At 41.0% G+C, this 27739-nt stretch overlaps 1 protein-coding gene across 5 annotated transcripts; it reads right to left on the reverse strand.

Moving 5' to 3' along the window:
- LOC106582868 (macrophage-stimulating protein receptor) lies at positions 1 to 27736 on the reverse strand. 5 transcript variants are annotated; one of them, XM_045705492.2, is made up of 22 exons: positions 27472 to 27736; positions 24051 to 25371; positions 15915 to 16091; positions 15655 to 15777; positions 15379 to 15549; positions 14894 to 15054; positions 13220 to 13355; positions 12856 to 12992; positions 11353 to 11532; positions 11112 to 11211; positions 10786 to 11004; positions 10484 to 10627; positions 10033 to 10186; positions 9738 to 9827; positions 9341 to 9556; positions 9056 to 9136; positions 8615 to 8796; positions 8363 to 8472; positions 8003 to 8168; positions 7687 to 7823; positions 5037 to 5284; positions 1 to 4518 (listed from the first exon to the last, which is right to left on the reverse strand). In XM_045705492.2, exons 2-21 carry the CDS (start codon positions 25266 to 25268, stop codon positions 5053 to 5055), a joined length of 4134 nt encoding a protein of 1377 aa, XP_045561448.1. In that variant the 5' UTR covers positions 25269 to 25371; positions 27472 to 27736; the 3' UTR covers positions 1 to 4518; positions 5037 to 5052. The 5 variants fall into 5 exon arrangements, with proteins under 5 accessions (XP_045561448.1, XP_014021910.2, XP_082823528.1 ...); XM_014166435.3 differs by having other exon boundaries at positions 9341 to 9559; XM_082967402.1 differs by lacking the exon at positions 27472 to 27736 and adding an exon at positions 26028 to 26203 and having other exon boundaries at positions 9341 to 9559.
- Positions 27737 to 27739: the final 3 nt, after the last annotated feature.

A 27739-nucleotide genomic window follows, 5' to 3' on the forward strand; every position in this document is an offset into this window, starting at 1 on the left:
TTAATCTGTTTAGTTTAGTTTATTAGGATACCACAAGATATTACATTAAATTCAAAATAAACAATAGACAGTTATATAGTGTAAAGACACCAAGAGACATCCAAAATACTTTTTACACATTATTCATGTATACATATTAATATTCTTACACAGTGCCTTCAGAAAGTATTCAGACTCCACTTTGTTACGTTACTGCCTTATTCAAAAATGTATTAAATCGTTTTTTTCCCTCATCAATCTACACACAATTTTTTTTTAAATTGTTGCTAGTTTATTAAAAATAAGAAACTTAAATATCACATTTACAAAAGTATTTAGACCCTTTACTCAGTACTTTGTTGAAGCACCTTTGGCAGCGATTACAGCCTCGAGTCTCCTTGGGTATGACGCTACAAGCTTGGCACAGCTGTATTTGGGGAGTTTCTCCCATTCTTCTCTGCAGATCCTCTCAAGCTCTGTCAGGTTGCATGGGGAGCGTCGCTGCAAAGCTATTTTTAAGTCTCTCCAGATATGTTTGATCGGGTTCAAATCCGCAATCTGGCTGGGCCACTCAAGGACATTGAGACTTGTCCCAAAGCCACTCATGCGTTGTCTTGGCTGTGTGCTTAGGGTCGTTATCCTGTTGGAAGGTGAACCTTCACCCCAGTCTGAGGGCCTGAGTGCTCTGGAGCAGGTTTTCATCAAAGATCTCTCTGTACTTTGCTCCGTTCAACTTTGTCTCGATCCTGAACAGTCTCTGCCGCTGTAAAACATCCCCACAGCATGATGCTGTCACCACCATGCTTCACCGTAGGGATGAAGCATTCTGACGCTTGGCATTCTGGCCAAAGAGTTCAATCTTGGTTTCATCAGACCAGAGAATCTTGTTTCTCGTGGTGTGAGAGCCCTTTAGGTGCCTTTAGGCAAACTCCAAGCGGGCTGTCATGTGGCTTTTACTGAGGAGTGGCTTCCGTCTGGCCACTCTACCATAAAGACCTGATTAGTGGAGTGCTGCAAAGATGGTTGTCCTTCTGGAAGGTTCTCCCGTCTCCACAGAGGAACTCTAGAGCTCTGTCAGAGTGACCATCGGGATCTTGGTCACCTCCCTGACCAAGGCCCTTCACCGATTTCTCAATTTGGCCAGGTGGCCAGCTCTAGGAAGGTTCTTCATGGATCCAAACCTTTTCCATTTAAGAATGATTGAGGCCACTGTGTACATGCGGACCTTCAATGCGACAACAATGTTTTGGTACCCTTCCCCAGATCTGTGCCTCGATACTACAGACAATTCCTTCGACCTCATGGCTTGTTTTTTTTTTTTTACATGCACTGTCAACTGTTGGACCTTATATAGACAGGGTGTGCCTTTCCAAATCATGTCCAATCAATTGAATTTACCACAGGTGGACGCCAATGAAGTTGTAGAAACATCTCAAGGATGATCAATGGAAACAGGATCCACCTGCGCTCAATTTCGAGTCTCGTAACATAGGGTCTGAATAGCTATGTAATTAAGGTATCTGTTTTTTATTTGTAATACATTTGCAAACATTTCCAAAAACCTGTTTTCACATTGTCATTATGAGGTATTGTGTGTAGATTGCTGAGGAACAAAAACTATTTAATACATTTTAGAATAAGGCTGTAACATAACAAAATGTGGAAAAAGACAAGGGATCTGAATACTTTCCAAATGCACTGTATACAGTACAGTTAAATTAGGTTTTTAGAAAGAGGAGAGGCACTGTGACACAAGATGATTTGATCTGTTTTTAAAAGCTAAACTTTTTTCCTGAGTAACCTCTGGTGGCATAGCATTCCACGATGGCATGGCTCTATCGATAACTGAGTGACGCATTAAATCTGTTTTTAGTTTGGGTACCATGAAGAAACCCATAGTTGCGTGTCTGGTGGGGTATGTATGTCTGTTTGAAGTGTATGCAATTGGATTATACAAGTGGTTAGGCATTTTCAACACTCAAATGTTTCTTAACCTTTTACTGCAGCAAATCAAGGTCACACAGGGTGATTAGACAAATCTACTTTGAAACAAAAGTATGCACCTCACACACATGGTTATGGACTTAACAAAAAGAAGACACCTGTACTACGACAGAGTTTGCATCCCAATATTACACTTTATATACATCACAGAAGAGAAATATAACAAAACCATTTGACATAGAAACACCAGATTTTTTGGGGGGATAATCTGTATTAATTATGGAACTATGAATAACATTCCACCCATGAGGCCATTGACTGCAGGAACGGGCTACAAAGACTAGAAGAGAAGTACATTTCTCCTCAACCATGAAAGACTATTATGCATGTCGTTGATGTTAGTTCTGTGTGTGCAGTTAATGGCAAGGCGTGCTGTTTTGTTTTGAGCCAGCTGCAGCTTTTCTAGGTCTTTCTTTGCAGCACCTGACCATATTACTGGACAGTAATCAAGATGGGACAAGATCAAACACAGAACGTCTTTTTATAACAGACATACCTCTCCCCATCTTCACAACAACTTTGTCAATGTGACTTGACCATGATAACTGACCATCCAATGCTACTCCTAGGATCCGATGTTCAATGGTCACACCCTTTATGCACAACTCAAGTTGAGGTTTAAGTCTAAGAGAATGCTTTGAACCAAATACAATGCTTTTGGTTTTAGATGTATTTAAGACCCATTTATTAATAATTACCCATTCTGACACTGACTCTAACTCTTTGCATGCAGGCAGGCAGTGCGGTGAGAGAAAGAGCAGGCTCTTCATCCCCTCCTTCTGTAAAACCCAGGGTTCTGCCCTCCAAGGTACCCACACACATTTTTGACGATGTGCGCTTCTCTCAGAACGAATCAAAGTCCCCGTCATCTGGGAATTCACTTTTGTTCTTTGGTAGCTTGGAAATAAAGAAAACTTTATGATGATTATTTCCCTCTGGTTTTATTTGTCTTTGATTATTTTTGGGTGCAAGAAGCGGGATTATTTTACACAAAGTCAGCTTGTCTTTGGATGAGTGTTTTATGGTTGTTCTCCTCATGTATTCATTACAGAAACAACTCATGAGCTACTGACCACTGTGTGCAGTCTTAAAGATAGATATGCAATTTGAGAGTAAGGAAAGGATGTTATGCATATGGAATGTACACCAATACATGTTTTTCAGTGAGATGTCTCTATTTTACTTTATGGTGTTCAGAAAATGTGATTTACATTTTAAGTGTTGTGTTTTCGCCATGTTCTACAAATCTAGTAGAACACTGGCCTCTAGTGGAAGTCTTGCTCAATAACAGTCCTGACAACTCATGACAACTCATGAGATTTTGCCAGTGACGTTTACACAAGTCTCATTTGTCTCTGTTACTGTAAGTGTACAGTAACAATGGATGAAGCCGCCACATGGGAAGAAGCTCATGTTAAAAAATAAATACTACTTAAATGACAGACGAAGAATCTAGAATAAATATTTCAATTTATTGCACTCTATCAAAAACACATTGTGCATGTGTAAAGGTGCAATTCAATTGTTCAATTCCTGAATAAAATGGGTATTACGCCACCTCCTGGTTGATTAGTGTGTTTACATTGTCTAATACACTCAGTGATAAAGGCATGGGATTCTGGTTAATCCACAGCAGATTTATGGAGAATTTCTGTGGGTGAGTTGAAAATTGAATGGTCCCGGGATAGAAATGTATAAAGTTGACATTACATCATAAAATCCAGCTTTTACATCATACATTAGCAATTTATGTTATGAGTAACTACTGTTGGCTTGGCATTAAATAAGACACTTTATTTGTTATTTGCGGAATCTCAGTTTTCCATGTGGGTTTTATGCTAGCTAAAATTCCCACTTTGACGTTGGTAGCTAACTCGAAAATGCATCTTCTTTAGGAGTGCTATTTATATCTCATGGACTACTGACCATTCATCCATACTGTGTGTGTCCCATCATTGCAGGTAATTTATGACAAATGTATATGTTTTATAAACTCATGAGCATCAGCCAGTTTAATAGCCTGGTTTTGTTAGCTTAGGAAAATATGTGGCACATTTTAGGTATATTATATTCCTTTGCCACAAATGTGACAATTTTTCTGGTTAATTTTATATATTTTGGATACTAAAATGGATGATAGTTTATTCTGATGTTGTAAATATGAGATTACACATGGAAACAATGTATTTATTTTATTATAGTAAATTAGGAATTATTAGAAATTGTTAAATCCACCATATGATCACAATGACTGATAGACATTTCAATAGTTTTTTTGTTAGTATATTATACAGCAGATTTATGAAGAATTGCTGTGTGTGCTATTTATATCCCGTCGACTACTGACCATTCATCCATACTGTGCATACTGTGCATCTTTGGAAATAAATGAACTATCCATCTATTGCTCGTTCCTGTGTTGACTCACTGACTTGAGGGACGGGACCAGGAAGGTCACGTTGGTGCCGTGACCCGGATCATCAATCAAGATTGGTGTTCCTCATCGAACTGGGAGCCGTCCTATCTTCTCAGAGTCTACAGGCAGCGAGAAGAAATGGAACAAGCTGTAACTTTGATGCACCACTGTCCACACGTTGATGCAACACTGACCATTCATCCATACTGTGTGTGTCCCATCATTGCAGCTTTGAAAATAAATGAACTATCCATCCATTGCTCCTTCCTGTGTTGACTCACTGACTTGAGGGACGGGACCAGGAAGGTCACACATGAAATAAAAGCAACAATGACAGGTCACTGTTAAAACATTAGGGTCCGTTTTGTAAAAGTATGATCCAAATGATACAGTATAATTACTTCATCTCAAAAACAATTAAGAGAAAACATATGGACATTACATCCGCTCTTATAATACAAAAAACTTTGCCAGGTAGTATACTATAATGTGAGTGGGGGAGGAACTTTCAAGTCCCTTAGACTTTGTTAATTGCAACTGCTTCCTATCGACACTAGGTAGTACAAGATAATCAACAACCTTTAGTTAGACTTTTTGAGGTCCTTGTGCTCATAGCACCAAACCATACTACATGTACCTGTCCTGATGTGACATCAGGAGGACACTGAGCGTGTGTCTTCAATGTCTGAGGAATCACACTCGTCTGCGGACTCGGTGAGGGCGGGATAGGGACGTGGCTGGTCCAGGTTGACATAGGTGACCTTGAGGTTGATGTAGTGCTCCCCCTCGAGGCCAGACAGGATGGTCAGGACAGCTGACACCAGCGTGGCGAAGCTGGGCCTCACTTCTGGGTCTGGGTCCCAACACTGCAGCATGATGGCATACCTGGAGAGAGTTACATATAGCACTTACAGTTTTACTCAATCGCGTACAAGCATTTTTTGATCTGTGTTGAGACGTAACTATACAACTTACATTAAATTGCTTGTTAGTGGGTAGGTACTTAGTAAATACGTGTATATCCATTGCAACAACATTGTAATTACAGAGTTGGTTGTTAAAGATTTATATTGTAAGTACAATGTAACTAAAAGGGTTTTAAATAATGTTCTCCTGTCCCTTAATTTCTCCTAGTTATCTTATTGTCGGTAAAGGTTGTTTCATTCTAACTACATAGTAATTATAGAGGTTATACCCTACTGGGTTTCACTTTACATTGTAAGTTGTTAGCTCCTGGGTTGGTACATGAAAATTACAAGTATATCTTATGTAACTACATTGTTCTTACATTTCACTTTATTCAGTATACCCTTTGAGCCGGGTATGTATTGTAAGTAAATACATGTATTATTAAGTAAATACATTTATATTTAAATATGTACATGTATTGATCTACTGGGATTTTAAAAAGAGAGACTAACTTCCTGTTTTGTCTGCTTGGACTCGAGATAAATATGGTTGTGTTAATCTTTTTGCATGCAGTTTCTTTTGATTAATGTATTTGCAATTTTGACAGTATAATATATTTTTGATGAATGTATTTCTGTTTTGAGAAGGAAACTACATTTTGAAAATGCATTTACTGTTTTGCAAAAGGCCAGAGCATTTTGAAAATCGACAACATTGTTCCAAACAATTTTTTTTGTGCTTTCTTCTAGCAATAGGAGTACAAGTCCTACAAAATGCTTAACTGAAATAAAATAGTATTGCGCAGGCTCAGTACATAACATCTGTAATTACACATGTGGAATAACCTTTCAGCAAGTGGACGTGTAATTATACATGTGGAATAACCTTTCACCAAGTGGACGTGTAATTACACATTCCTTTATCAAATTGTGTAATAACTAATACTGCTACAACCCTATTACCATGCAATTATATAGTAATACCTATGTAACTACTACGTGGCCTTACAGGGGCAACTTAATGTAAATAGTTACCCAATGTGCTTTTTTTTTATCAGGAATAATATTACATTTGATATGTTCGAAATTGTTAAGTGAAATAGGCTAAAAAGGAGAGTAATTGCTCATAATTCTGCACCTTTGGATAGTTGTACTTTCAATTTTGATAATTTTTTATTTTATTTTTATTTTAACCTTTATTTAACTAGTCAAGTCAGTTAATAACAAAATCTTATATGACGGGCAAACCTGGGGCAATTGTGTGCCACCCTATGGGACTCCCAATCACGGCCGGTTGTGATACAGCCAGGAATCGAACCAGGGTCTGAAGTGACGCCTCTAGCACTGAGATGTAGTGCCTTAGACCGCTGCGCCACTCGGGAGATCATCATGATTTAGTGACTGCAAAGAAAATGTATTGATCTACTGGGATTTTAAAAAGAGAGACTAACTTTCTGTTTTGTCTGCTTGGACTCGAGAGATAAGTACGGTTGCGTTAATCTTTTTGCACGCAGTTTCTTTTGATTATATGAAAATCAACAACATTGTTCCAAAACATTGTCTTGAGAAAAACTGTAATGTGGTGCTTCCTTATAGCAATGGGAGTATAATTCCTACAAAATGCTTAACTGAAATAAAATAGTATTGTACAGGCTATGTACTCATTTCAATTTACAGACCGAAATTATTAAGCAAAAGCGATATGGAGGTGATTTATGGCTTTTACATATTTGAGATATTGAGACCAATGTTTGTTCCCACATGGAAAAGTCAGCCATTATGTTGCGTTCTTCTTCTCTACAGTTTTTTTCTCAATCGTTAATCTGTCTTTCAACACTTCCTATTTGTCACTGGGAGAGGGGACACATTAGATTAGACTGTAGAATTTATCATTGATATTGGGACGAGGACACAGGGAAAAACAAGTTGACGTTCATACGTAATCTCACTCCAGTGTGTGTGTGTGTGTGTGTGTGTGTGTGTGTGTGTGTGTGTGTTTGTGTGTGTGTACTTGCGCATGTGAGGATATCTTTGAAGTGAAGCATAGTGGTGATCATTAACTCTCAGACTACATTGCTTAACCATATTCGGATATGACTGTGGTGGACATTTACGGGTTTAACACTGCAGGTTGACCTTTCCAACATCCTTTAATTACTGGCTAGACTTTCCTGTTCCTCTTTGTTGCAACTGAAGAGGTGGGAAATTCATACACCATAACTTTCTGATTTGTTTTAAGCATCTCTGTTACAATATAACACTATTTACTATAGACATATTTATTTACTTTGAACAGGGCTTTTCTTCTTCTTTTTAGTTCTAATATGAGGAATTTTCAACAAAATGAAATGTCACTAGACTATCATTACCACTACTTACAAAGGGTCAGGACAGAACTGTGGTTGGGGGAGTCTCCTGCCCTTCAGTAGGTAATGTGTGATGTCATAGGGGTCCACCTCTGGGTAGGGGCTTGCTCCTCTCGTTAACATCTCCCACATCAACACCCCAAAGGACCACTGCAGAGGGGCATGATGGGAAACTTAGCTTGGTGAGAAAAGATTTGGGGGTAATATAAAGTTGCTCTTATTACTGTGTATAAACACTATAATTATTCAAGTAACAACAATGTCAGTCCTAATTCCACAAATGCTGCCTAATTCTTATTGTGTTATCAGAAAGTAAGTCCTTTACTTACTACGTCTGACTTGGCAGTGAATTTCTGTGTCTGGAGGCTCTCGATGGCCATCCACTTGACTGGTAACTTAGCCTTCCTGTGGTCCTGAATGCTGTAGTACTCCTTATCAAACACATCCCTGGCCATGCCGAAGTCTGCCACCTTCACTGTGTACGACTCATCCAGCCTGCACAGACAATAACAAGGGCAGACAGAAGGGCCCCAGATTGGTGATCTGTGAAAGCAAGCCTGCAACTATGGTACAGAAGCATTACTAAGTAAAATATAATCCGTTTGCTTATGTCAGGTCTAATGTATAGTTTAAATTGGCGACTAGCCCCAGTTACAGAGAACTGAACTGATTGCTCAACCCTGACTTACATGCAGTTGCGTGCTGCAAGGTCTCTGTGCACAAATTTCATATGTGCTAAGTACTCCATCCCCTTGGCAACCTGAAGCCCAAAGCCAATCAGGTCCTTCACTGTGGGGTTCTACAGGAAGAATCAATACCACACAAGAATAATGTCTGTCACATAAGCCTTGAGACACACTGTATCATTGAGGTGTTAAGGGGATCCCTTGTATGCTGATCAAAGTGAACAGGTGGTAGTTATTGTTTTGTCGCGTCCTTACCCTTTTCTCACAGCGTATGAAGTGGCGGAGGTCCCCGTGTTTCATATAAGGTAGTACCACCAGGGGGAGCCCCTCCTGGGGCAACAGGATGCCCAGCAGAGAGAGAACGTTGGTGTGATGGAACCCCTTCATCAGGATGCCCTCCTTCAGAAACTGCTCTACCTCATCTACATCTGTTATCCCTGATATGACACACACACACGCATGTACGTACGCAGGGCATACACACACATATTAACGTAAAAACTGCTTATGAACAGTCAACATTTACAGATAAAGCTTAAAAACCCTAAACAAACCACATTTAACCGAGTTTGCATGTTCAATTATCCCCACAAACGAGCAGGGTTGTTCCATGTTCACCCAGTTGGTCACATGTACAGGTGACTAATGCTCAGTCCACCTGGTTCAGCTCTAGAACATTGTGAAGGAGATACTCACTGTTCAATGACTTGACAGCACAATGGATTTCTCTGTTGTTGTAGTCTGTGAAGTAGCCATGGTAAACTGTGCCAAAATGACCTGAGGGAGATAAGAGAACATTATAATTGGAATGAGATGGGTTTAAGTCCCTATTATTTAAAATGGCCAATTTGATTTACTTGGTATAATAACAGAGACTAAAAGGTATGGGAGTAGTAGCCTATGTGCATTTGATTGTTGTCTAAAAAACACAATTAAAAAGCACTCTATGTATAGTGCTGTACACACTATAATGAGACTGACCCTTGCCAATGATCTGGCAATGCTGGACAATGAGCATGTCTGCTGGGATCAGCACATCCTTCACCTCTTCCAGGAGCTCTGGTCTAAAGCTGGAGATGGAGATCTTCTCAGAGGGCAGGAGGGGGGTGAGTGTGGGGTCCATTCTGCCTGCAGGGAAGGCCAGGTTGGGGAACACCACTGGGCTTCCCAGAGCTGAACTTGGCCTCTGAGGCAGGACTACTAGAGTGGAAAAGGGCAAGGTCAGTAGAGTTCCTTCAGTATTTGTAGATAATGCACATACATCAGTATGTGTAGATAATGTACATACATCATATGTGTAGATTTCAACTACTGTTGTTGAAACCAAAGAATAGAAACTGATCGAGACACAATATATTTTAGCCAATTAGAGTCTCACCTCTTCTGTAGTCAGCTACAGATGACAGTTCCACACTACTGCTGTTGGAGCGGTTGTGGTTTTGGGCCAAACGGGTCTCCACCTGAGAGTCTGGAAATGTCACAAGAGTTTTCAATCGTAAACCACGGGAGTAGGAAAATGCATCAAAAGTCAGCAAGACAATGTTAGCTACCACTGTCACTGTGCATGGCTGTAGATGTCCTACGTTAAACCAGTTGCATAAGACATCCTCATTACCAGTCATGAGGTTGTGTAAGATGACCTGATCAAAGTCCAGACAGACAGGGAACCCCACCTTTCTTCTGCTTCCTCAGGTGCTTCATGACTACAAAGGCCAGCACGGCTCCCGCCACCAGGGCCCCCAGTATCCCCAGTACGATGCCCACCATGTAGTGGTTACTGACCAGGACCACTGTCCCAACGTTGTGAACCTGCCCATTGATGGAGATCTGGGGAAGGAGAGACAGTGGGTGGGTCTTGATTGATTGATTTTATTTCCTCGTTTCAAAAAAACACATTCACACATAGATACAGACATGTTTTTTTTTTGTCAGCTTTTGACATCCTTTTTAAACGAAGTTATGGTCGGCATGGTCACACACTACTGCCAGAGACTGCTGTCTTGTTTTCCGGTAATTTCACCACACATGTAGGGAAAACAACCAAGTACAGCCCAATAGAAGGATGTTTATTGTTAACATACTCTAATGTTGAATGCACAACATAGTGTCCAGTAACCAACAAACCTTCACAGGCAGTCCTTCACTGATGGTTACGTTTCTGGGGATCCTGCAGGTGATTTCATTGTCCAGGACTTTCGCGTCACAATCCACTCCTCCCACTGTCATAGTGATTGTCATGCAGGAACTCACAAGGTTCAGTTTCTGGTGCTGTGATGGAGAAGAAAATGAGACTTCTGAGTTTTCCTCCTTGAAAATGTTTAAACAATACGTAAGCAATATAAAACGATATTCCTACTCCTTCTGACAGTAAGTAGCAGTCAAATAGACATTAATAAGGTGTGTTGTTACGGCACTGTTGCACTTACATGCAGTGACACTTCATCTTGTCCATGGTACAGCCTAAGTACATGGCCCTCAGTTTCAAAGGGTATGGGCTCGCCATAGGGGTGGTAGGAGAACTCTCCATTCCACAGTCCAACAGCTCCATCCATATCAAAGGAGAGCTCCCCTTCCTCTGTTTCTTCCCGGGGGAGAGCAGGAGTTATGCACTCCATCCGTGTAGGCAAAGACTTGCCTTTGCACACCTGGAGGGAATTATAAAAGAGTTGTATGCATCTGATTACATGAAACGTTTTTTTTATCTCTATCATGTATCATGTATGTGGTTGTATAATATTTTATTGGCCCGTACTCTGATGACAGGCTTCAGGTGGCCCTCATTGGGCTTAAAGCGGATGATGGTCCTGTAAACAGAGTCCAAGTTCTTCCCTTCAATGATTATCTTTGACCCCCTGGAGTCGACAGAGAAAAACAATGGAGAGTGGAGCGAGTGACAATAACAGATTCTACAGAAACCCACCAGCGGGGCTTAGATCTATCCTCTATCCTTTTATTTTGGTTGAGATGGTGACAGATTGTAAAGGCTGGCCTACCTGTCGAAACTGCAGTCTGGGAGGACGGCTGTGACCTCTGGGTTCTCTTTGTAGTAGAAGACCTTGGTGGTGAGGACAGGGGACTTGTCTATGAACACACTGAGGGGGACGTCCCTCACCTCCGCGATGGGCTGAGACAGACAGATGATGGAGGACATGTTCCCTCTGGATGCTGTGACACTGGAGGCAGGTGAAGTAGGGAGGAAGTCCAGGGTTAGTATACTCCTACAGGTCATACTGTAGGACTTATGGTCACCTCACTCTACATGTGGCTTTATGTGTTTATCACCCCACATTATCACCCCACAACATGAAAAAGTTGAACAGACTATTTAGAAGATATGTATATTTTGAAAAGAAAAAAGGATACACCACACTGAGTTAGTCATCACAACTACTAGTTCTTCATTCACTCCCTGTAATTGAAAGGTTTAAAAATATATATATAAAAAATAATAAATATATATATAATAAAGTAGTCCAAGCACAATCAGATTGCGATCAGTTTGCGTTTACTGTACACACAAATGCTGGGACAAGCATGGGGCTCACACAGGTAAATAGTCAATAGTAAATGTCATACAGGCAGGTATTTTAGAAGTACAGGTTAGAGGAAACAGGCTTTGGGTGAAAACATCACAGGAGAGCCATAATGACATAACCAGTAACTGGATCGTTCCACGAAATGAGTGCCTTTGCGTCCTTTGATAGTTGAATTAGACATTTTGCACCAAAATTGAAATTGAAATGAAACGCCTGTTATATTCAACTAAGTGCCCTTTAATATAGACCACATGGAAAATTCAATAAATGTGATTTTTTTTTTATTTGAATAAAGACTGAATAAAGGCTAAATATTTGAATAAAGGCTAAAGGGCAAAATCATAATTGTAAAGCCATAGTTATTTGGTTTCTTTGACAAAGTAATTTCTGAAGATTATTATTTATTTCATGTGATTAATGATTCATTTGATTAGTGATTTGTCCCATTTTTTAAGGTCAACCATGTTGACTATTCCATTTTAAATATGATTTTCAAAAGAAACATTGAACATATAATAGTCAAATCAAAGTGTAAAAGCAGGTGAGCTGATTTGTCCATTTTCTGGTGTTTTGTGGTGGAAAACATAGTGGGCCAAGCATAACAAGTCAACCCTGTTCACCATAGAAAGACAGGCTAGAAATGTTTTAACAATTACATTTTTGGGGTGAAGCTTGCATTCAATTATCCCTCCCTGTTGCACATAACAAGCTTCCATTTCCCCTATCACAAGCGGCTGATTTAAGATAAAATTGTCAACCCTGTTACTTTATTTGGCATTGAATAAGCCCTTATTATAGTAATTTTGTTATTTAACCTCTTGAGATGGAAAAACTTGTTTTTTATTCAGTTGAACATGCGCTTTATGACAATGTAAAACATTTGTGAAATCAACAGTTTTTTTCACTAAGTTACACATCTCAAAATGCACCGAATTGATGTAATGACCCAACTACATCCACCTGGTGATTGGGCAGGGATCTCCATTCAGAGTGACCCTCCTGTTCTTCCCAGCGTCCAGGTGAGGCCCAGTCACAGTAATCAGAGTTCCCCCAATACGAGGCCCGTAGTTGGGCTGGATTTCTGTGATGTTGGGAATCTGCCAGAGGGAGCAAAATGTTACCAATTGAATCCTAAAGCCATTCATAAAGTACCCCTGAAAGAGTGATGGTGACTTTGTACAACAGAGGATACTTCCAAACTCACTTGATATTTACAGTATGTCTCTGTTACATGCAATAATACATCTTATTATTAACAGAGACATAATCAAATGAGTCACCCAACTGAAACTAGGTAGTGCAATCAATTGCAGATTCAAATTACCACAAAGGTAAATCCTGGCATTTCTGATTTCCCGTCGATGGAGTAGCGGCCCTCCACCTTCTCCTCATGCACCTCCACAGTGATGTTAACTGATTTGGACAGCTCAGTGGGCCCAGAGTGGATCTTACACACCAGGCTAAGAAGCGGCACAACAACAGTGTCAAACTAACATAAAATAAAAAAGATGAAGCAGAAATCACCATGCGACGTCAACCCGTTTCAGTTAAGTTAACATCTACAGGATGGCCCATACTAGTTGAGTAAAACCTACATACTGTACATACTGTACATATAATACACATATATGTCAATATGACTAATACGATCCACTGTGTATCTCAAATCAAATAAAAACTTTCACATGCACCGAATACAACAGGTGTAGACTTAACCTGGAATGCTTACTTACAATCCCTTTCCCAACAATGCAGAGTTAAAAAGTAAGAAAAATGTGCACAAAATCAAAAGGAAATAGTAACATAATAAAATAACAATAGCAAGACTATATACAAGGTGCACCGGTACTGAGTCAATGTGCAGGGGTACGAGGTACTCGAGGTAATTTAGGTAATATGTACATGTAGCTAGGGGTAAAAGTCATTAGGCAATCTGGATAGACAATAAACAGAGTAGCAGCAGCGTATGTGAAGAGTGTGAAAGTGTGTCTGTGTGAGTGTGTGTGTGTGGTCAATATGCATGTGTTTTGTGTGTGTGAGCGTATGTAGTGTGTGTGTGTGTGCGTGCGTGCGTGCATGCGTGCGTGTTGGCGTCTCAGTGTTGTATGTGTGAGTGTGTGGTTAGAGTCCGGGGAGTGTGCATAGAGCCGGTGCAAGAGAGTTAGTGCAAATAAAAAGGTGGTCAATGCAAATAGTCCGGGTAGCCGTTTGATTAACTATTCAGCAGTCTTGGCACTCTGGTACCACTTGCCGTGCAGTAGCAGAGAGAACAGTCTGTGACTTGGGTTGCTGGAGTCTTTGAGAATTGTTAGGGCCTTCCTCTGACACCGCCTGGTATAGAGGTTGTGGATGGCAGGGAGCTTGGCCCCAGTAATGTACAAGGCCGTAAACACTGCCTTCTGTAGCGCTTTACGGTCGGATGCCAAGCAGTTGCAATACCAAGCGGTGATGCAGCCAGTCAAGATGCTCTCAATGGTGCAGCTGTAGAACTTTTTGATAATCTGAGGGCCCATGCCAAATCTTTTCAGCCTGCTTAGGGGGGAAAAGCGTTGTCGTACCCTCTTCACGACTGTGTTGGTGTGTTTGGACAATGAGCGGTCCTTAGCGATGTGGACACCGAGGAACTTGCAGCTCTTGACCCGCTCCACTATAGCCCCATCGATGTGAATAGGGGCGTGCTCTGCCCTCCGTTTCCTGTAGTCTACAATCAGCTCCTTTGTCTTGCTGACATTAAGGGAGAGGTTGTTGTCCTGGCGCACTGCCAGGTTTCTGACCTCCTCCCTATAGGCTGTCTTATCATTGTCGGTGATCAGGCCTACCACCATCGTGTCGTCGGCAAACTTAATGACAGTGTTGGAGTTGTGCGCAGCTACGCAGTCATGGGTGAACAGGGAGTATAGGAGGGCACTAAGCATGCACCCCTGAGGGGCCCCCGTGTTGAGGGTCAGCGTGGTGGATGTGTTGTTGCCGACCCTCTGTCTTTGTGAGTGGTACTCACTGTGTGTTGTTGCTCTTCAGTGGCAGCACGGCGCAGGCTGTCTGTCCCAGTCTCACCAGGTGGGTTCTGGAGCTGATGGCAGGTCTCAGGGGAGACTGAAACTCCCAGCCACACAGAGTCAGCTCTGATTGACCATCAGGCGGAGCTGTCTTAGGGAAGAACTTGGCCAAACAGGAACAAACAGATTCAGCATATGAACTTTCAATCCCAACCTATCATCATCATCACAACATACAAATACTATACAAAGTCATGGTCATGTTATGGTTATGCCCAGGTAATCTGTGACTATGGACAATCTCAAACATATCTTTATGATAACCATACATGCATATGACTAATGGCATTTCTTTGAATTCATCAACACATTATTCCACATAGAACCTAGCCAGCAGTAAGATCCATTGTATGGTAGGGTAGCTAATTGCTCCAATCCAAACCTCCCTGCCCAAAACAAACACATCCCTCTCCACAGTTCTTCTCACCTCGGTAATACCAGGGGGGCAAGACTCGTTCCGCCAGCGGCCACTGCATTCCTCCTCCCAGGAACACTCTCCAGAGCACCAGCCACAGACCATAAACTCAGGGGCTATCAGGCACATGGCACAGGTCATGAAGTGCTGGCAGCCTGGCCCCCTCTGAGGCACCTGGATCACCTGCCAGCCAAAGAGAGCGATTTGATTAACTTTGATTCAATCAAAGAGTCACTTTGATCGCTGTGTTTGCTAACTGTAACTGATTTTGAACTGGCTTTTCCAAACCTTGTCTCCAACCACAAACAGTAGAGATTCTGACGAATACACAGCAGCAATTGAGGAGACTCTCTGGTTCTCTACCAAGGTGTAATTGGCAAAGATAATAGGGCTTGATCTTCTCAAAACAAGCTGCCAAAAAGACAGAGCAGATCGTTAATAATCTATCGAAGAAGAGCAGAACTATAGTATGTTCACACTTTTCATTTAACTGGATTAGATCATATGGATCAGGATCACACTGTATTGTGAGCTGTCCCCCTCCATACCTGGAGGAGCCGTCCAGTGGAGGTGCCAATGTGTGCCACGGTCTTGTTCTCTATGGTGGTGACAAGCAGGGAGGTAAGCAGAATGTCATTCATCTGCCTGTTGAAGAGGTCCACTCTGTAATAGGGCTTAGACACCATGGTGGGGTGGTCCCTGCAGGTGGCTTTGTTCTCCATGCTCTGGTCACAGGGAGATAGGGCATAGTAAATAGGGAGATGATGTACGTTCTCTGAGTAGGGCCAGGAGTTTTTTCTGATCACGAGCCTAGAGCATGAAAAATAATTGTGCCCTAGTTATAGCGCACAACAAGCTCCCAGAGTGTTTTCTGGTCAAGATTAATCAGAATAATTGGGCTGCAAACCAAGGACTCATAGGGGCATGTGTAAATAAATCGACTTGTGCTATTCAAATAACATATTCAAAACTACTTACACAATACATAGATAACACTAAATTACCAAAAGCAGAAAAAGTATTATCTTGATCCATGTACAATGTGTTCACAGTTTGTTTTTAAAAAAATCTCTCTAGCTACAACCTGTTAAAGTGCAATAGTAAATGTAGGGTATTATACTTGTATCTGGTACTTGACATCAGGCCTTGAGGCACTATAGCCTACTGCTGTTGTTTCGTAAACAGATGTTCTAGGAACAAGGAACTGGGTGAGCAGCTTACCTGATGCCAAGTGAAAAAGGAATGAAAAGGTTTTAAAGCAAATGCACCCTAGCTTGTGTAATGCTTTTATAAGGGAACACTTTGAGAACACACTGACCAATGAGTTCCTCCACAGCTCTGATAGTATTATATCAGCTATAGGCTGTGCAACTTTATTGACTGATTTTTCCCACCTTCCTCATGGGACCAGAAAACCTTTGTTCTGCTTCAGCTTCCTGAATGAACCACAATGGCGTCTGACCTCAGATGCCAAAGACCCATGGTGATTCATAGCTCTCGCTACTATATTATATTTATCATACTGACGTGGTACAAAGAAACTCCATCTAAAAGAGGTACAAATAACATGTTAAAGAAACATAATCAATTGTCTCAGGTCTCAAGTTCCAACAGTCATTGTCATGAATATGCACAAAAACTAGAAAACAAGGATATAACCAAGGAACAGTATGTGATTATTAGTTCAGGTTCAACAGAACTGTTAGTACTATTTGGGAATCAGAATCTGTACTACTGATACAGATGCCAAAATGGAATATGCCTTATCAGTGTATTTTTCTGACTGTCTATATGTATATGTTTTCTCCCACAATACTGTACTAAAAAAAGGTTGGCGAAGGAGGATTTGTTTCCATGGTTTCATAACATCTGGGCATGCTGGAGGTAGACAGTGTGGCAAAGAACAGACAACAATAAGCACTCAATGCCACGAGCCAGTAAAAGTACACATAAATAGGCTTCAAATTATACAATAATTATATAGACAATGACACTCATGAGAGGTGTAGTTGTTCTTCTGAGAAGCAGGGTTATTGGTAGCAGCTGTGAGCTAATGTTGGAGAGGGAGGGACCCAGATTTCAGATTCCTGTAAATTCCAGCTGGCAGGCCACTCCTGTCCTGAATTGTGAAAACACAAAGAAACAGCCAAGTACTGTGAAACAATAATCCCTCTCGGAGTCACGTTCACTGTGGTTACGTTGGTCGTATTGGTGTACGGATGTAAAAATCCCTCAAAATCTGCTGTTGATGTCAATTCAAATTAGACCCCCTAAAGAATCTCAGAACCAGAGATCTGTATAGGTCAGGGAATATTTGGGGAGTCAAATGTGATCTCATAGTAGTAACACTCACTGGCACGTTTTTATTTGCTATTTGCTGAGTAAATAAAAAATGTAAAAAGAACAGTCAAAAATGTAAATGGTCGTTATGGCAGACTTGTTAAATTTCACAGTATTAAAACATGTTCATTCCCAGATAAATGAGGCATACAATTCATTTGACTGACAATAAAACATTGCCAAAGGCACAGAAATGTATTCAAAGACGCATATCCGGAAACAAGTTTAAAAGCGAACTAACTTCCAAATACGTTCGCCTCTGTCCAAAATCATGTTCTTTTTCAGCTGTTTTCTTTTGTTGGCAAAATGTTGTGTCCTTATTCCATAAAGCAGTTTTCCATCCCACAAAAAAAGCTTCCAAACAAATGGATTGCTCTCTAGAGGAGTCAAGAGCCAGTGAACGCTATTGGTTGCTACAGGAATCATGTTACAACTGTGTCATGGCCTTGTCTATCCTGAACCTGATAAAAAGGATAACAGCCTAATTAGATTTCAAAGACACTGCTTGGCTTACTGCTAAATATACATGTAAACTGACAACTAAAGAATTTTGATTAAGCCTAAATCACAGTTTCCTTTTTTATGGATATGTCATCTGGATCATGTGAGATATCGAGGATGTGTGCATAGTGGATTGACTACCCAAGGCAGAGAAGAAAAATAACTTGAACACACTATAAAGTCTCTGCTTTGGACTGGGCAATACAGAAACATTTTGTGGAGCAATTGCATTATGACTCCAATAGATTTCTCTGTGCCTAGATAGCTGTTTACACATGAAAATACAGATTTTTGTTGTTGTGATTAGTGATTGCTGTCGGAATCAAAATAACTCCTTGCTTTCAACCCTCCTCTGCTCCTGTGTAAACCAAATTGAGCAGGTTGAGACAACCTATTGCGTGACTAAATACAGACCATTAAACTCTGACACGCTTGCTTTTGTTTAACATCCTTGTCATGTCCATGCACTTACTGTAAGAGAAAACATCATCCTAGACTTACCACGCACAAGAAATTCCATTGGCTCTTACTATACCTAGCCTACAGTGGCGGTCGGTGTCATTTCAGATGAGGGAGGACGATTATTTTTGGGGAGCATGGCCTTCTTTCTATTGCAGCATACTGGATGACTGTCATTCATACTCCATTCACCCAGTTCAATGTAACATCGATAGGTTTAGGCTACTACATGCTACTTCAATTTTGCCTATTCCCATCATGAGGTTGTGACAAACGAGCCTATGAATTAAAGTTTACAGTGTAGGTTGAGAGAAATTTGAGTAATCAAGGTGACAGACATTGACACATTCAATACTGCCTTGCACAATCTTGCCTGCATCTAGCTGCTCTAGGATATAATCCTTAGTCCAACAGTTGCAAACAAGAGTTTCTATTGGACAAATTAATGTATGTTTATCCCCGTTTCCTTCCGTTTGCTTCCATTTAAGAAACTTTTTCCAACAGAATTGGCAGAGTGAATCACACGCAAATACAGTTCACTTTCATAGCAGCCACATACAAATAGCATGATTCCTTTTATCATTGGGATAATTCCTTCTCACATCTACGCGCTCTGTCTACGCGCTCTCCTCCTCTCACCTATCCCCTTCGCTTGTGGACTTCAGTGCACAACACATCAGCTATCTGTGACATGGCAAAAAAAACTTTCCAAGCCAAACCTTCATATAATAACCTCTAACCCCTACACACAGCCTACATCGTTGTCACCATATTAGCTAACATAGCTACTAGAACTAATGTGTTAGTAAAGCCGCTACAATCATGCAGTACAGTGTACAGTTTGCAAGCAGTTTAGCAGTTACAATACATCGGCGGGCCCCAGTGACAATGCATTAAAGTTAAGCTTAACTTGACTTGGAAAAATTCCAGTGTCGGATAGCCATAGCCAGCTAGGTAGCATAGCATCCCTCTCTGTTTGAGCCAGGTGTTTGAGTAGGCTAAACCAGCTAGCTGCATTTGCTAGCTAAGAAAGTGAAAGTGAAAATACGAAATACAGCTAGCTCTCTCTCTCTCTCTCTCTCTCTCTCTCTTGCTTCTCCTTCATTTTTGAAGAAATGAATTTGTTCAAAACTGTTCAACTATTGTCTTTCTCTCTCTTTGAGTCAACTACTCACCACATGTTATGCACTGCAGTGCTAGCTGGCTGTAGCTTATGCTTTCTGTACTATATTAATTATCTGATCCTTTCATTGGGTGGGCAAGAGCTCTGATAGGTTGGAGGACATCCTCCGGAAGTTGTTATCACTACTGTGTAAGGTTATGGAAGAGGGCGAGAACCACGAGCCTCCTAGGTTTTGTATTGAAGTCAGTGTACACAGAGGAGGATGGAAACTAGCTGTCCTCTGGCTACACCATGGTGCTACCCTACGGAGTGCTATTGAGGCTACTGTATACCATCATTGCAAAACAGTGTGTTTTAATCAATTATTTGGTAACGTGAGTATATTTAGGATATCTAAAAAGGACATATTTTTTAATGTTTCACTATTTTTATTTTTATGAAATTCACTGAGGAGGCTGGTCCTCCCATTCCTCCTCTGAGCAGCCTCCACTGATACACAGGAATGAGAGTCATTGAAATAATCTGTTTTCCTGCCGAAAGAGTAGTACAGGATGTTCCATGGCTCCTCTGGAGAGTCCACTTCTTCCTGGTTGGAAAATAGCTCACACCTGTCTCCTGGTGCACTCATTATCCTTCACACTGTTCCATACTTTTGTACAGTTGTTTTTTTATTTTATCACTGGATCACCCACTCTCGCTGAGTCCACAGACATCCAAGTCTCCATTTTACCAGTCCAGCCAGACATGTACATCTAGGCTCAGGGCCGGTCCGTCCTAGTCAAGACAAATAAGTTGCCGCCCCTACTAGAATAGTCCCAGTAAGCAAAATGACATTGAAAAGATATCTAAAATACGTATTTTTACAGATATTAAAGTTGGGTTCACTTTAGGTTCTGAATGAATATGAAAAGACGTGTTTTCCAGACGTTGAAATCAGGTTCATTTTCAGTTCAGAATGAAAGTTGAAAATACGTATTTTCCCTACATTGAAAATACGTATTTTCCCTACATTGAGATCAGATTCAATGAAAGTTGCAAATATCTATCTTTTCGGACGTTGAAAATACGTATTTTCCGGATGTTGAAATCAGGTTCATTTTTGGTTCTCAATTAAAGCTGAAAAGACACCATTTATAGACATCTATGTTTGGGCCAAATCAAGGCTGGTCCAGACGGACAAAATCTGAACGAAACGTCCGTGGATGTAGAAATCAAGGCCGGTCCGGGCTGCACCGAAAAAAGACATCCAGAAGTATTTTAGGAATGCCGATCTATGTGGTAAGCCTACCATTTGTGACCGACCGTCTCGATTCGGTCTTATGTAGTACATTTTTAAAAGGTGTTGACTGACTAAATAAAAGCAGGGCATCCTACCGGAGAATTTTAGAACTTGGACACTGTCTCATTGACCTAACGTTATATCCTAATTTGACTTTGGTGCAGGTCATGTTGTTCTTCACATTATCTTCTATGGTAAACTCACACTATATCAAATTAAATCTAAGTTTATTTGTCATATGCACAGGATACAGAAGGTGTAAACGGTTACTTGCATAGTGGAGTCTTTTGTTTAGACATGTAGCTAGCTTAACAATGAACCATAATCCCAACTCATAACATCACTACCCTGCATGAATCTGCTGGTAGCTAAAGCTAACCAACTAGCTTGGTTCAATGTGAGCTAGCTAGCTAACTAACATTAGGCTATAACTAGAAATTCAAATGGCTCTGAGATACGAAAAATATTACTACACAGATCATACACGTAACATTAGCTAGCGAGCCAGCCAGTTAACATTAGCTAGCTAGCTAACAGTACGCTTTAACTTGCAATGAAAATGACTTTCTGACAAAATTAGGAACATATAATATCTGATAATGTAGCTAGCTAGACCATTTTACCTGTATACATGGATGAACGCTTCTCCCTCTCTGTCATGGATGCTATGGTTGCCCTTAGTTTGAAGATGTCATCTGGAGACAGGTGTTTTATGCAACAGCCTTCTTCTATGTGTTCTCTTTTCGACTCCCTCCGCAAATTCATAGCGGCAGATATGAGACACTTCTCTGTGGTAGAGAATGCGGGGTTCAGAAACATGTTTAAAGTGGTCGAGCCGCACTTCACTATTCCTTCCTGTACACATTTTGCCCAGACATTAATACCTGCCTTACACAAAAAACAAAATAACATTTTGAGAGCGAGTTGTCAGAAACGTGGTCTGTTGCTCTAACCACAGACAGTTGGACATCTAGAGCTACCTTACTGTAACGGCTAATTTCATTACGGCAGAGTGGGAGATAAAAAGCCATGTCCTTCAAACACGTCCCCTTGAGAGTAGTCACACCAGTGTAAACTTGGGGGAAGAGCGATGGGAAGTAGTTGCAGTGTGAAAGTTGGAGAAGGATAATGTAATGATTCCTGTGACCACTGACAACACTAGAAATATTGTAAATGCAGTTGCGCTAGCTGGATTGGGGCCACAGATAGGATGCTTTGCTCACGTTATTAATCTAGCATTTCAAAAAGCTATGTCGATGAATCCAATCTCTCGCCTCCTAGCAAAGATCAGGAAGGTGGTATCCTTCGTTCATAAACCACACATGTGCAGATCTTTTCAAGACAAAACAGGAGATGCTGGAGCTGCCAAACCACAAACTAATCCAAGATGTCCCTACTTGATGGAATTCAAGCCATGACATGTTTGAGAGATACCTTGATCAGAAAGTTGAGGTGTATTCTACACTAACTGATCAAGTTGTGAGGAAGAATGTCAAAGATATTGTGACTTTGTCTGAAAATGACATAAAACTAGCAGAGGAAGTTATCAAAGTGTGCAAACCTCTCAAAACAGTCACAACACTGATATGCACTGAGAGCATTCCATCAGTTTCCATGGTCCTGCCTATGAAAACAATGATCCTGAAATCAATGGTGGCATCTGATGAAGATGAACCCGCAGTAAGGGATGTCAAGACTGCTATCAGAGTTAACCTGGAGCCTAGATATGCTGACCTTGGTGACCAAGACTTCTTACACAAGAGCACCGCTTTGGACCCCCGGTTCAAATCCCTGCTGCACCTGGATAAACTCACAGCAGAGATTGTGACCAATATACAACAGGTATTGTATTTATTTTGTTAATGTGACATTTATTTTATTAATTAGTGATTTAACAATTCATTATAAAGTAATAATTGTAATTGTCATAATAGTGTCTGATATATATTTCTAACAACAAATCATATTTTTAAAGCCACTTCAGAGATTTTCATCTAATTTAATTCTGCAGGGTCAAGCCACAGATACCACAGGAGCCAACCGCTCTCCAGAGACGACAGACGACAGGGGTTCTCCTCCAGAAAATAAGTCTGCCATGGCTGAGCTTTTTGGGGAGTTGTTCACGACCCAGGAGCAGGGAACCAAGTCAAAGGTCAAGGTCATAGAGGAGGAGGTGACCTCAAACAGGGAAGTGGACCTTATTCCTCTGGATGCTGATCCACTTACATGGTGGAAAACCAAAGAGTTAATATACCCTCATGTTGCCATGTTAGCAAGGCGCTACCTGGCTGTGCCTGGGACCTCTGTCCCTAGCGAGAGTGTATTCTCCACAGCGGCTGACATTGTCACAGTAAGCCGATCTGTGCTCACTACAGATAATGTGGATAGACTAATCTTCTTAAATAAAAACTAGAAAATCTGATTTTATTTTTTTCAAGTAACCAGTCTCAAGTGGTCCTATTTTGTTTAAAGCACTGCTATGTGACTACATTTTGATATATGCTGCTGGACTAAGCACTCTTGTTGAAGTTCTGTTTTAAATGACTGTATTATTTCATGTTATAAGGCAGGCACTGCTGTTTTTAGTTGTCCCTTTGTTTCCATATCCTCCTGGGAATTCAAGCTACCCATGTTTACTATTATAATAAATGGAAAATCTAAATACAAATTACATATTTCTCAGGCATTTATTTTGTTGATGTATCGAAACCGTACCGAACCGTGACATTACAGTACAGTATCGTACCGAACCGTGAGTTTTGTGAACCGTTTCACCCCTATTAAGTAGCCAAACTAACTAACGTTTACCCAGTCTGTCACAAATATTAGAGTGAAGTAAGGGAATAACTCTCATGCTATCTATGCATTGTGAAGACAACCTGAACAGACTATGTACGCATAATGTATATAACACAATTTACCAACACCTCTCTGGATCAACCTGTGTGAGTGAGTGTTGAGTTGGTGGGCTGGTGAACTCACCTCATGAGGACAGCTCTCGCAGGCCTGGAAGTGGCAAAGTCCCCGGGACAGCTGCTCTGGGCCAGACTTACAGCAGTCATCCACCCCGTCATCGATGGCCTTGTTCACATTGTCCATTGGAAAGGCACAGAGGGCCGAGTCATGCTCTGTGACCCCATTGTCATCTGTGACAGCGAACACTCCATAGAGGATGTCATCCTCTTCCTCTGCTCCAAGTTCATCCGCCAGCTCTCTGCCTGCCTTCCCAAAGTGGGCTGCCTGCACCACGTTGTACACCACATCCTTAAAGGCCTCACTCCCGCTTACCGTGTTCCTTCTCCTCCGTTTGGGTTCAAACCGGCACTCCAGAACCACCTCCCGGTACCTCCTCATCTCCCACTCATTCCTCGGCAGGCGGCCCAGCCGCGTCTGAAACGGGGAGAACTCTTGGTCAGGGCTCTCTCTCTGGACAGACAGGAAGTAGACAAACTCCTGGGTGAAGAAGCTGTAGACATACTCAATGTTGTAGGTCCTGCGCAGGCTAGGCAGAACGGTCAGTCCCCGCACGTCATTGTAAAAACCGTCTTCTGACGCCAATGGTCGGCGCACTGATATGGACTTCCTGTCATATCTCTGTGTCACTCTATCATTTACAGTGGAAGCCACAAAAAAGTATACAGTCTGTCCCTCCTCCACCATGGTGACTTTGGTGCCCAGCGGGCTGGCAAGACAGTCAGGACAATAGGCAGCAGAGTTAGATTCTTTTCTGAATAAACATTTTGATGAATTCTTATTGGGTGGTTGTCCATCTGTCTTAAGTTGGTGGAAATGGCATACACCATATTGAGAACTCCCACAAGAGTATAAATACATAAAGAATGTATCCAACAACAATACCTCATTGTCAGTGTTCTCTAGGAAGTTGGGATCCTTGTCAACGTCACACAAATCACAAATCTTACACTCAGGGCTGCCCACTGGGCCTGTAGGAAGCTCCCACACTTTCTCGAAAGTCATGTTCACAGCCTCGATCACATTCTGAGATGCCACATACACTTCCTGGTACATTGAGTTGGTCACTATGTTTTGGATGGGGCTCTTTGTTTGGAAGAAGGGCATGGTGTAGACCACAGAGAAGTTGACAGGGCTAGGGGTTGTAGAGGGGCAGGTGTCCAATGTGGAGGTCAAGACAGTCTGGAGCCAGACACATGTCAACCACTGTGTGACCCAGTGGACCATCTCCACTCTCAGATGCAGAGAGAAGGGGGGACTGATGTCCTTGCGTTACCTCCAGGTCTGATTGTTGGACAATGTCATCCTTATTGAGACCAGCTGCAGATCTCTGAGGAAAATAAAAATTATAAATGATTAAAGTGGTCCTGACTGTCCACAAGATTGCAATCAATATGATTCCTAAGCTATAAACATAATGGGATTCTATCTAAAATAACGTAGAGTATAGTACTTTCTGGTCGAGACAAGTATGAGAGAGACAGTGATGAAGAGATGTGGTCATAAGGAAGCAATGTTAAAAGCTTCCGCTGTCTCATAGTAAACAACAGCCTAATAGGAAATGTTTAGATACCGGTTGCCAAAGAGAGCTGTGTTGGTATTACACAGTATGCATCTGTTAAACCTCTTCCATAATGACATACAAAAGCCTTTTTTTAATTAACAATCTGAAGTATTTCAAAGTGCCTGAAAATGTCATGATCTGTCCTTTGAGCTTGAAAATGCATTGCTAAAGCACAACCTAATAATGTAAAAGCCCTAGTAGTGTGGAAGCATCTACCCCAAATTGTGCCATGTTCTCATACAAAGCAGGTAAAAGTCTGTCTTTCCAGTGCAATACAGATCAATAATCCAGACATCTTCTAATGCAAGAGAATATCAATTTCCCTAGAAGCTTTAATTTCCCTAGAGGTCTTTACGCTCGAATGATGAATGGGTTAAACACATTCTAATTGCTAATCAATACTGAGCCATAACATGACATACATGTAGCTACTGCTGAAGTTGACCAGAGCACTCCATGTCCCGGGAAGTTGACCAGAGCACTCCATGTCCCGGACATTGTGCATTTGCATTGAGCCACATCCCCTGGGTTGATGATTAACCGGACATATCACAGCCAGGTTACAGGTAGCACTCAGGGACCTGGGCCTCTCTACTTTGCATTCCTGTCACAACCACTACATGCCTTTCTGGGAAAAAGATGCACACGGACTGATGGTCATACAATACGTGCCTCTTAAGTCCCACATGAAAAGCGGGACTTCTCAAAAATGAGTTGTAGAATTTCAACAACAGAAGCATTATAATGCGGCTATATAACAGTCTTCAAGATACAGTAAAAAAAATACCTATAATAAAGTTATTAGCCATTAGAAAAGTTGGAAATCTTAATTTTTATATATATAATATATTTTATATATATAATATATATATATACACACAGTATACGCAACATCAATAATTCATAGAATAGCATTGGCATACATGTTACATTTTAACACCTGCAAATTCATGTCAAACAAACATAGGTTTAGTGTTTAAAAGCAGCAGGGACATGGGTGTAAGGACTGAGTGACTTTCTTCATGCTCATGGTTAATAAACCAAAGGTTGGAAATTTAGTTTCCATTCATTGCCATTTACAGGTAGGCATGCAACGCATTGCAATCTGGTCTTGGTCATTGAAAAGTCACAAATAGCATTATCTTCATTCAGGTGCTTTCTACAAAGGTCATTTGAAGAGTAGAGCATTTCAATATGTATCAATGAATAGAGTGTTCAGTAGTTCTGAACAAACCCATGATTTGTCTCTGCAGCTTGGTCTACTGTCTGAGCCTGTGAACATGTCCAATAGCGCTAATGCATGTTTTAGCTATCCAAAACTACAGAGACGTGATTAATAGGTTTATAATTCCCACAGACACCCTGTTAAACATGGAATAACGCAATATGAGTTTATCTGGCTTGCAGGAAATGCCATGTGTATATCATATTGAAGCAGTTATGATAAGGTACACAATTCCTCATAAATCCAGGTCGACACATACGGTCGTAATCAATACACTGATAATATATAATTTTGGGATTTCAGCAACTATCAACCAAATCCAAAGACTGACAAAAACAACAAACCGAATAGATATTCTGTCATTCGAGTGGAGTAGATATAAACAGAATATAGAATACCATATAAACAGAAAGAATGGAGTAGACACGTTTGAAGCACGCCTTGTAGGAAATGTTTCAGATTATTAAATCAATCCGTGTTCACAATATACATTTTAATCCACTATAAAGTTTAATATATTCGATGATGTCTAAAAATCACAATATAGTTTTTAGGTGAGAACCACAAAGAACGAATAAACTCAGAACTCGCTGCAAAATGATGTGATGCATGTTACTAAACCATAACTTTTCGCTACTTACCTGTTTGAGGTAATGCACAAACGTCACGAATCTCAGATTTGTCCTCTTGACAGCATAATTGACAATCCCTTGACCACGCGCGGACTTCGAAAAGTTTTCCCTTCGCCAATATTTATTTTAATGGAGAATTTGCTGTATGCGTAGCCTACGCTAGTTTTCAAACAATGATAACAGTTTTTATTTCCAGGCGAAAGGTGAATCATAGACTGCTGTGCACCAGATGGTTTGCAGTACTCCTCAACCTAGCGCACGCATTCACCTCCTCTTT

This window comes from Salmo salar, chromosome 22 (assembly GCF_965601325.2).
Source record: "Salmo salar chromosome 22, fSalSal1, whole genome shotgun sequence".
Classification (NCBI taxonomy): domain Eukaryota; kingdom Metazoa; phylum Chordata; class Actinopteri; order Salmoniformes; family Salmonidae; genus Salmo; species Salmo salar.